Source organism: Macadamia integrifolia, chromosome 8 (genome assembly GCF_013358625.1).
Source record: "Macadamia integrifolia cultivar HAES 741 chromosome 8, SCU_Mint_v3, whole genome shotgun sequence".
Lineage (NCBI taxonomy): Eukaryota > Viridiplantae > Streptophyta > Magnoliopsida > Proteales > Proteaceae > Macadamia > Macadamia integrifolia.
Genome location: NC_056564.1, coordinates 34,472,866 through 34,484,896, shown reverse-complemented (window position 1 = coordinate 34,484,896; position 12,031 = coordinate 34,472,866). Strand labels below are relative to the sequence as shown.

The following is a 12,031-nucleotide window of genomic DNA, read 5'->3' as shown; positions in this document are numbered from 1 at the left end:
GAACATGTAAAGCCCAACTAGTATGAAGAATAGCTTTGGTTCACAAATCCATGACAGAAAACAAAAAAAGGAAGATGGGTGAATTCAAAATATACAAATGGAAGTTTTTGTTATTGTAGGTAAATGTAAACATTAGAAAATTGAAATGCCCAAGAGGGAGAAGAGTTATTGATTTACCGGTGTGAAAAATAATAAGACCCTTACCATTAGCAATATGGAGATGATCCTATTCAGAGTATGGATCATAGGAGGAGAAGGGTTGGCTGTCCGGAGTCACATGATGGATAGCTCCAATGTCCAAGAACCATGTGTGCGGTGCAGAAGTAGAGGAGGGTAGGGGACTGAGATGGGTAGATGGGGGGGTAGGGGTTGGGGGGATAGGGATAAGTAGTGTGGGGTGGGGTAGGATATATATATATATGGTGGGTTACATGGCTGCTGGTGGTAGTAGCAGTTGGTGGCAACTTGATTTGTGTGCTGGAAAATAACACAGTACAGACGACCATTATGTCCACGTCCATGCTCCCTCCAACTACGACCACGGGAAGAACCACAGTTTGGGGAGTTGGAACGTGGCTACTAAAAAAAAAGGGTACCCCGCATAGGTTGAGGTTGAGCAGTATTGGCAGCTACGAATTTTGTAGTGGAAGATGCTTTAGTCAATTTCTTTAGAGATGAACCATGAAGGAATTCATGGCTGAGAAGAAGGGCATGGATATCCGTGTATACAGCTGCTCAGGGCGGCATAAAAGTGACGAGATAATATCAAGAAAGTCATACTGTAGGGCACAAAAAAACATAAATGTTAAAGTCCTCCATAAGAAGGAGCTTGTTGGGAGCAGATAATTCATCATCAATTGTTTTGGCATGATGGAGAAACGCAATGATGGACTCATCTGGTTTGTGAACCAGATCTTGTAATGCAAGATGTAGAGAGAGAACTCATGTGGTGGATGAAGAAGCAAAAGCGATAGTATTTGTTTCCCAGATCCCATGACTAGTTGTCTTCCCAATGATCAACAGAAAAATTCCCTCACTTAAAGAGGCAATGAGCATACTCATGAGGGAGTTTTCTAGATGATGCCAATGCAAGGCAGCAATAGGATCAGATTTTTTTTTTTTCTAACAAGTATTCAGGCCCTAGTCCCATATCTGAAAGATGTAGGAGTCTCCTCGATAGTCAGTCACCCGAGGGAGAATAGATAAAAATCAAGCATGATAAGCTCAATTTCTTAGAGAGAAGCGGATGAAAGCCATGGATAATTTGAAGAAATATACACAATTGATGGCTAAGGCATTTAATAAACACATGAAGCCTCGTCACATAAAAGAAGGGGAACTAATTCTCTGAGAGCAAAGGGCTCCCGTTCATGATCCAAGAGGGAATTTCGGCCTTAAAGAAAGTTCTTTGGATCCAATTTAATGGATAGAAAGTGATGAGAAGGCATGAGAGAGGAGGCAGGTTGGGTGGTGGTGGTGGTATGGTTGGCAGGTGGCCTGGTGTAGATGGTGGTGGTGTGGTGTTGTTGTTGGAGAGAGAAGGGTTTGATGGATGGTGGGAATTAAGGGGTGTGTTGACGTCAGCCATTAAAAATGTGTAGAAGTTCGTGCAAAGGGAAGATCACCAGCAGCGAAAAAGAAAAACCACATTTCAGTAGGCTCGTTGGAGCAAAAAAACTGATTAGGCATGCCTAGCTCTTGATACCAAGCTAGAATATTAATTTGTGATAGCTAGATTGACTTGAAATATGGTGTATGGTTGGACTTACCAACCTTGTTACAATATAGAATCCAAACTTTCCATACTTACATGGTTTACAAAGAAAGGAAATATGCACATGCCATAAACATGGAGAATATTAATAGAAAGATATATATGCACAGTTGTATCCTTGGAGTGCAAGGTAATCGTATTGGTTGATACTAAGCAACGTAAGAGATCAACTAAACTCAAATTCACCAACCCATTGGTGCCAAATTGCCAGTACATGCACCAATGCACCACGAACATTATATAAGGACATAAGAAGAAGATGAGAGAGAGCCTCCATGTGTCTATCACAGGTAGAAGAGAGATCAAATTTAAGGATATTATGGCTCTAAAAAGCAAGGTCCTTGTAGTTGGTGGAACTGGGTACCTAGGCAAGAGGATTGTTAAGGCAAGTTTAGCACAAGGTCACCCCACCTATGTCCTTCAACGCCCGGAGATCGGCTTAGACATTGACAAACTTAAGATGCTCATGTCATTCAAGGAGCTCGGAGCCCATCTTATCGAAGCCTCTTTTTCCGAACACCGGAGCCTCGTTGATGCCGTGAAACAAGTTGATGTTGTTATATGTGCCATCTCCGGTGTTCATTTTAGAAGTCATAATATTCTTTACCAACTAAAGCTTATTGATGCGATCAAAGAAGCTGGAAATGTCAAGTTATGGTTATCATCATAAGCTTAGTTTTCATTCCCCTCTCTTAGTGATAAACCTAAAAAGAAATGTTGTGAATTTCTGCAGCGATTCTTGCCATCGGAGTTCGGCATGGATCCGTCACGGATGGGGCATGCACTTGAACCTGGTAGGGGGACTTTTGATGAGAAGATGACTGTGAGGAAGGCAATTGAAAGTGCCAGCATCCCCTTCACTTATGTCTCAGCCAACTGCTTTGCTGGTTACTTTGTTGGGAACCTGGCCCAGATGGAAAGGCTCACACCTCCGAAGGAAAAACTTACTATATATGGTGGTGGTAATGGGACAGGTGAGAATGAGAGGTTTGTTATATTATTACCTAGAGTGAGACGGTTGTGGATCAGGTCCTCGCCATTCTTAATTTGGACTACTGAAAATAAAAACCAATTAAAGAAATAGAGAGATTAAGTGGAGTCCTAAGTGTGGATCAAACACCGTACGAGTACCTGATCCAGACTCAAGTGAAACATGTCAGATTTCTTAAAATTCCAATCTAACCCTAAGTCCTCTTAGCTCAGTCCAAGCCCAACCCACCCCTAAGGTCGGGCTTGGATTTCTCATTCAGCCCAGCCTTAATTGACCCTCGTTAGGCCGGGTTGGCTATAATTGATCCTAATTGACCTTGATTTTCTTTGGGCTAACTTGCCCTAAATTTTTCCATTTGTGCCATTTTATATACACTAAAAAAGTGAAACATCATCAATATCAATACTTATTTACTCGCCTTTGAATCACGTACAAGAACAATCTAGTATGACACTGGTCCATGGATTTGGAATCCACTTTCTCTCTCTTCATTTTATAGATTCCAAATCCACGGACCAAGGTCGTACGAGATTATTCTCGTACGTGAACTTGATATGGATTCATTTACTCACCCTTATCCCAACTAAATGGGTTCGATTACATGGATGATCCTATTCATCTAGTCCACTCTATTCAAAGCTATGTAAGATTCCAGTACTATCTATGCATGTCCTTCCTTACCACTTATTCTATGGTAATTTAGGCCTAGCTTTAACTCTTTTAGCTCCATCAATTGTAAGTAAATCACTCCTATAAATGGGACATGTGATGGCTATTGCACATGTCTATGCCACTTCAACTGAGTTTCCCACAGTTTATCATGGATAGGGGCAATGCCTAGGTTTGCTCTTATTTGTTCATTCTTTATTTTATGTTTCTGTCATCCACCATAACATTTTTCATTTCAGCCATATGAAATTTGTTTATATGTTTTTTTTTTACTACCCAACATTCAACACCTTACATCTTTGCTGATTGTATAATCATTCTATAAAATTTTCCTTTAAATTTTAAAGAAATACATCTTAAATGAATACATCTATCACATAACTCTAATTGTGCCCCTCCTTTTCATCAATATCAATCATTCTTAAAAGACTTGAAGACTGTTCCGTCCAGCTCAGGATCCCCTGCAGATGAGGTTGTAGCCTTTCTCATGTTCTGCTTAGAAGCGTATGAATGCACGTAAATTTATGTTATAATTGGTTGCAGCAATTTTCTTGAACGAGGATGATATCGCAGCATACACCATTAAAACTATAGATGATCCACAGACATTAAATAAAACAGTTTACCTCAGGCCGCCGGAAAACATCCTTACCCAGAGAGAGTTGGTCGGAATTTGGGAGAAACTAATTGAGAAGCAACTAGAGAAGACCACCATATTATAAGAAGACTTCCCCGCTTCTATGAAAGGTGCCATCTTGATCTCCTCCTCTTTCACTGTTTCTCTTATTTTGCTTCTTCTTTAAATATTAAATTGTTTGCTTTGTTACGTTCCAGGTATGGATTATGTTGCCCAAGTAGGGATTGGGCATTTCTACCACATTTTTTTATGAAGGCTGCCTAGCAAATTTTGAGATTGGAGAACGCGAAGAAGAAGCTTCAAAGTTATATGAGGCTTCAACATGTATCTCTGAAATCATTGATAAACTGACGATGAAAATAACCAATATCCCACCTCTGATTTTCCAATTATGAAAAATTTCAGCTAGAATTGCAATTCTAAGTTTCGTTCAGATAGAGAGCTATGTATATTTCTGTTTTCAGAAAATAAGAATAAGTAGTTCCCAATCAGTGTTGTTGGATTCCATTTGTTACAAATAGGTAGTTCTGGCCCATTTTTCCGGTTTGCCCTATGGAATTTGTCGACATATCACAATCCTCGAAATGAAATATTTTTCTATGAGAGTACGATTGACACCCAATCAGTGTGATTGGATCCCCTAGTTCCAAGGGATCAAAATCCTCTGTTTTTCCCATCTATGTTTTTCCTTGTTTTGCTACCTCCAGAATGCGACACGTGGACAATAAAGAGACCAACGGTCAAGATTGGGTGAGGATTATTACATCTGGTGCATTGGTCTTAAAGTTGTCCACGTGTCGCGTTCTGCAAGTAGCAAAACAAGGAAAAACAGGGATGAGAAAAACAGAGGATTATTTTCCAGTTCTAAGTGGGTAGTTCTGACCCATATTCTCCCTGTTTTCCTTGCGGATTCTATCAATGAATTCCTGCCCTCGAAACAGTCACCGATTGACATGCAGCCAGTGTGATTGGACTCCAATTGCGAAGCATATTTATTTGAAACCCCTAACTCCCATAATTTCCCATCAGCCAGTAAGGGTCATTCAAATGGAAGGGAGAACGGTTCATCATTTCCCTTCAATATTTTAAATGCATGCCTCCTTTCATTTTTCTTTCTTTCTGTCTTCTTTTTCTTCTTCCCCCCCCCCCCTCCCTCCCCCCTCCTCCCTCCTCCCTCCTCCCTCCTCCCTATAGTTAATAAAATTTTTGAGGGATATTTATATGGTCTAGGATGACAAATATCAGCAAGGCGAACGGGGTGCCATCCATTGGAGTTCTTCCTATTCCCATAGTTAATTCAGTGAATAATTCTTTCCAAATCTGAATTTGAAATAAAAATCGAAAAAAAAATAAAGGAAATTTAGAATGTTTTTAAAGAGCACGGATAATTCCCGTGACCCATGGTTTAAAGTATCTCCGATACCGATACGATACCCTTCGACACGTATCTTAAATTTAGCCGATCGATACGATACACACCGATACGATACATGAAATTTTTAAAATCGTTTTATATCGATATATATCCTATGATACATATCGATATGCACCAATACACTATCGACACGTACTGATACTCTATGAAAAATATAAAATCAAGGTGAAATATACGTTTTGGTATGTATCAGTACGTATCGGTGAGTATTTGTATGTATCGATTGATACATATCGATGAGTATCAGTACATATCAGTGAATATTGGTATGTATCGATCAGTACATATCGGTGAGTATCGGTATGTACCGATACAGTGCGCTACGGTCATATAATGGCCAAGATGGGTATTTTTTCACAAAACACGATTTTTTGAGGTGTTTTTGTTCTCAAGTTACTGCCAGTCATATTTCTCTCTAACTAAAGTGGAAATCATGATTTTGAACAAGGATTTTACATTTATGGAACAACTACAAACCTTGAATTCTTAGTGCGATACCCTCAATTTAGTGTTTATGCATAGTACATGTTATCAATAGCTTTTTTTAATAAATTTTTAATGCAAAAGTGTTTAAAAAGGTGTTTTATATCCATTTATGTATGTATCTTTAGCGTATCTTAGAGTATCTTCGATACGATACCCTCCGATATGTATCTTAATTTTGGTCGACCGATACGGCGACCGATACCGATACTTTAATCCTTGCCGTGACCGAATTATATTTGAATAGTTTGATTAAATTAAGAGAGAAAAGCTGTTTGTAACCAATCAAGTTACAAAACATTGTTGTTGCGACATAATTGCCCATCCTAAATTACTTTCCATTTTTTTTAATGTAAGGATTTCTTTTATAATTTCCCCCACATTCTTCCTCTTCCTCTTTCATCTCCCATTCTTCTCCCTCTCTCCTCCCATTGCCCTCAGCCTGTTCTCCAGTGCCCTACACTCTTAGTATATTTCCCTGCTCATCGCTGCAACTGACCATGGTACCCCCAATTTCTCCGAGACTCCTAGTTCATTGGAATGTAGTAGAAGATGATGGATGAAGAAATTGAGACAAAACATTAATGATGATTGAGGAACTGACTCCAGCAGCAAAATGAATAGAAGGAAGAGGAACACGTCTTCGGGTCCGTTGGGAGTTAGGGATTGAAAACGCTCGTGGAAGGAATGGTAACTTCTCTCCTTCCTCGGCGGTGGGAATGAGATGTGGGAGTCTAGTGAATCTTCAGGTAAGTAAACTAGGACTCTCAATTCACCTCCGCTGATATGTTGACACTTGTTAAATCCTTAATCGTATGGTAACTGCCTATTATCCTATTTTCAAATATTCGAAGATTTAAAAATTAAGAAGAAAAAAGAAATGATCCCAATAAAAACGAAAGTTAATTGCTTTGATTCCGTTTTGTAATTTCTTTCTTCTTATGACACAAGAGATTATTTTATTTTCTCTCTCACCTTCTTTTTCTTCTTCTTGTATGCTCTTTCATTTAGTTCCTACAGGTGCAAAAGTTGAAACTCAAGAACATCATCTTGTGTGGGAGGAATTTGAAAAACAAGAAAATATGGTGATGCATTCTTCACATTTGAGAGAGTGTTGAAGAAGAAGGGAGAGAGAGAGAGAGAGAGAGAGGGGGGGGGGTGGGAGGCAATGGTGGTAGTGTTGGGGTGTTAAGATAATCTTTAGGGTTTTAATAGGAATTAGATTACAGCGGAGTCAAAGGAGAAGGAGAGAGAAGCTATATAAAAAAAATTAAGATAATCTCTAGTTTTCAATAGAAATGAAATTGCTAACGGAATCAAAGGAGAATACACTTTCCTTGTTTGCTGGGATTCTTATTTTCTTATTTATTTATTGAAATCTTGAAAATATTAGACAATTTAACTAACCATTTAACTATTCTCTTAAAAGATAAGACGTGTCAAGAATCTAGCATAAGTGAATTGAGAGTCCCTATTCACTTACGAGAAGATTCACCGGACTCGAGATATAGTGCTGCTTTTCCATTTTATTTACAAGAAAAACCATGTCACTCTCTTCCCCTCTTTCCTTCTCTCCATCTCTTCAAATCTTTCATTTCCTTTCTTAGTGGAATTTACCATCACTCCCCTGCACTTGACTTATATTTACTAAAACTCCCCTATCTTTTACTTTTTTCTGATACCCCTTGCATTTGGAGGTCTACATCTCTTTCTCCCTTGTTCTTTTCCAATACCCAGATTACCCCTTCTTTTCACTTGTATCTTACTAAATTTTTTTTTCAAATTGATTAGTTTAAAAATAACACTGTGGAAGGATGGTACAAATAAAGGGCATGGTTCAAGTAATTGGAATTGGATTGTCCAAATTAAGTGATCTGTATTAGTATTGGTTGAGAACGATACAGATCCAATACTTTAATTATTTTTGTAATCCCTAAAATCATGTGTAACAACCCTAACGGGGAATATAACATTGAGATCGATACCGATCCGAATTAGTATCGGCTGAGATCGATATTAATCCAATACCGATAAAAAAAAAAAAAGGTTACTAAACTGGTGATGATGGATGAGACAAAAGAAAAATAAAATAAACAATATCCTTGATGATGGATGGGACAAAATAATAAATAAACAATATATTTAAGTGACTCAATAGTTTTTTTTTTTTCAATAGGTAATTTGTATGTATTAAGCAAAAAAGAAAACATATAAAAACACAGAGAAAGGCAACCCCTACAGCTTTCTTTGGGCAGACCAAAAGAAAGGAGGAGAGGTCCTTAAATCAAACAGGATAAACCCTGTAGCACAATTTATGTACTATAGAAAGAAAATTTTAGCAATTGGGAAAAGATGCTATGAAGGAATTAAGTAGCCCAATCTCAGAAGCGAAGAAAGTACGGGGCATTTTTCATGCGATGACTCTTCCGCAGAATGCTTCTCACTATTGGATGGGTCAGGTTTCTAAAGACTTCAGAACCACCATCATCATTCGACTCTGACGCTTGCTCTGAAAAGCCCAAATGTGTACCATCTATATTATCAACTTGATGGGTCATCTCCACACATTGGTTCAACTCATTTTGATTGATCACCTCCTCACTAATAAAATCCACAATGTCCTCTGCTTCCTTGAAATAAGCCGAATATTTCTTGGGAATGGTTTCTCCACATTGTTTTGATGAAAGAGAATGAGCAATGGAAATTGGAGATATATAAGAAGGTTCCTTATCCATTGTAGCTTGGTTTTTTAAATAGGCCGATTGAGCAACTTGCTTGGACAGCTTAGCCTCCAACGTGTCTTCATAATCAAATCCATTAATCAAGGAATCATGTCCCAAGCCTTTGTCCACAGCAGCATCTCCAGGAATATTCCATCGATCCTCTCCATTATTATCCTCCTCATAAAGAGTGGAAGAATATAATTTCCCCAAATTGACTCCCTTCAAAATAAGTAAGGCGCCTTCCACCTCACCATCCTCCAACTCCTCTTCAATAAATGGCATATTCTTTCCATCTCCCAAAGGCACTCTCTCCACCTCCTTAAAAGTTAAATTTGAAACCAAGTCAACACGAATTGGCCGATCTCCTTCCAAAATCATCTTCCTCATAACAAAATTGGTAGTAAAAAATTTGGAAGATATGTCCTTCCGCGCCATCATCAAGAAGATTTGGTGGAATATTCTCCCCATCTCTCAAATGGAAACTGTCCTCCTTATCACAATTCAAAATTGAATTCAAATTTGAAGAAGCCAAGAAAAAACCAACTGGCCGATCTCCTTTCAAAATCTTTTCCTTCGTAACAAATTTGGAAATAACCGAATTGGGAGCAATCTCATCATTAAAAAGATTTGATGGAATATTCTCTTCATTTCTTAAAAGGCAATCCTCCACCATATCACAATTCAAATTTGAATTCAAATTCGAAAGAAGATAATCACCTTCTAGCCGATCTTCCTTCAATGAATTATCCTTCATGACAGAATTGAAAAGAAGATCCTCAATGCTAGAATCGGCGATCCTTCCAACTAGGCCCCTTTCTAGCAAGTCATCGCCCCTTATTTCATCAGCCACATCATCAAACACTAATAACTCCTTGGATTTAAGAGCTAAAATTAAATTTGTCTCTCATCCAAAACAACAAATAAATTTTCATGCACAATTGCCTCCCTTATAATAGGTAAAACATTGACCTTTCTTCCATTTGTTACTGAAGTGAAATTATGGGTGGAATCATTCTCCCTCAAATCTCTTCTTGAATTTAAATTTGAATTTGAAAATGCTAGTGGGACCTCCTCCATACTTCCACCATTTGCTACCAACCTAGGATCCACAATCTCAGCTGCTGCCACCGGATTTTTTTAGTTTTCTTCAATTTTTCCGCCATCCACCACCACTTTTGGCTGACTCACTGGGCATTGTCCAACATTTCGAACCCATTACAGGTGGGCTGTCGTACAAACTTCCTTCCCACATTAGATAGAGTCATGACCAAATAGCCAACACTTACTATAGGATGTGGGTCTCCAATCATTCACAACATCCTGAGAAAAGGTAATCCCTTTCTCATCATACACCGAAATAGACTTCGACAATTCATCACTAGCATGAACTTCTAGGCAACTCCTTGCATAAGACAATCGCTTCATAGTTCGAGTGCATTTATTAGAAGTATAGGGACCCCCACCACACTCCTTATGCCACTTAAAGCTTCAACAGTCCAATAAAGCAAAGGAAGGTTTGGCAAGGAGATCTAGATTGGGATGGAATTCAACTGTACTTTGTTTAAAGCAATACTCGGATTCCAAAGCCGCAACAGCAATGGTTTTCTATTAACAAACCAAGGGCCACCTTCCCAAAATTTTAATCTATCCTCCTCCACATTAAAACAAAAAATGAACATACCACTCTCAAGCATAAACTTATCAACGTGACCAGATAATTTTCATTGTTTAAGGAGAATATCTTTAGCAATCTGAAATGGTAGTCTTCTCCCCTTGAAGTGTCCCACCAAGGCTTTCTCCCATCACTTCACACCAGCTTCAGTCATGGAAGAAGAACATCGAGCCACCATGCTCCCATCAACCTTCGAAGGTTTCACAAAACCAAGCTTCAGCCCATCTACTCGTTCCAAGGATTTAGCAGAGACTAGATCTACCCATCTTTCTCCATCACCTTGTTGTTTCCCTTTATCCATCGGACCTCCATCACCATCATCACCACCAGAATGGCTACCTTCCCCAATATTAATGCATTTAAAGAGAAGAAAATTGATATTGGAGCCGAGGAGTTATAGTTTCAGCCAACAAAGCAACATTTAAACTAAGTAATAATGGAAGGATAAGCCAGTTGGTTGTTTTCTTAAATTAGGAAAAGCATGTATTGAACCAATCAATTTGAAAAAAAAATTATTAGGTTACAAGTGAAAATGAGGGGTAATCTGGGTATTTAAAAAGAGCAAGGGAGAAAGAGATCTAAAGTCCAAAAGTAGGAAAAAAAATAAAAGGTAAGGGAGTTTTAGTAAATAGAGGCCAAGTATAGGGGAATGGCAGTAAATTCCCCCCTTTCTTAATCACTCCAACCCACCTTCTCAAACATAACGATTGTCAACATGGACATAGAAGTACTCTTTCTAAAACAAATTCCAAGACGTTTTCGACCACCACACCTACTAAGTCCATCTCTATCAGAACTGGAATTGAGGAGAAATAGTTGAATTGGGATTCAACTCCTAGAGAGAGCTAGAAATTGGAATTTTGTAAGAACAAAACAAATAACTTCATACAAATGACTTCATTGTTTATTGCCTGTTTACAATTCCTAATTATAGCGTACAAGAATCAGAATCAGTTACTCTGTTACAGAGAAATCAGCCATAGCTAACACCTACACAATCTGATCCCAACAACATACAGCAATTTACAATTATAACCTTTCAATAATTAACATAATCTCGGAGCTAACCAGGTGGCTTTCTTCTTCTAACAACTTGTGCCACCTCAACTTGCTCCACTTGCAAATTAATAGGTCCTTCCACTTACTTTACTTGTTGCTGTTTGATGTCAATACTCACCTCAGAAGTTGTAACACTCCCTTCCCAATAAAAAAAAAAAAAATCTTTATCCTTAATGTGTAAGTGTGGGTAGAGGGCCTGGAGTTCTTGGAAATTTTCTCAAATAGCATCTTCCAATAATAAACCATCCCACTACACAAGTAGTTGAGGGACAAGCTTATCATGTTGCCAAATTTGTCTCTGTCCCATAATTGCTATTGGTAGGACCACCAGTTGATCAGTGGCATTGGTATTAGGCAATTGCTAAACATCCATTGGAGGGTTTGACCCCCTAAATCGAGACACATGAAAAATATTACGAATTTTAGAGTCGAGTGGTAGCTACAACTTGTAAGCTACAAGTCCCACCTTTTCCATAACCTAGCCCATAATAGCAGTAAGTTGGCCCAGTCTCTCACCGCCTTCTTCTGTGGCCAAGTGGAAGCGGGCCTACCACCTTTCTTTTTCAAGGTTAAGCTTGTTCAATTGAA

The 12,031-nt window shown here is 38.6% G+C and overlaps 1 protein-coding gene and 1 pseudogene across 1 annotated transcript; both read left to right on the top strand.

Annotated features, from left to right (window-relative positions):
* Positions 1 to 2,065: 2,065 nt before the first annotated feature.
* LOC122086915 lies at positions 2,066 to 4,466 on the top strand (annotated as a pseudogene).
* On the top strand, positions 2,094 to 2,444 carry LOC122086916 (isoflavone reductase homolog). The gene has a single exon (XM_042655827.1). The coding sequence runs from the start codon at positions 2,094 to 2,096 to the stop codon at positions 2,442 to 2,444; it is 351 nt and encodes a 116-aa protein (XP_042511761.1).
* Positions 4,467 to 12,031: the final 7,565 nt, after the last annotated feature.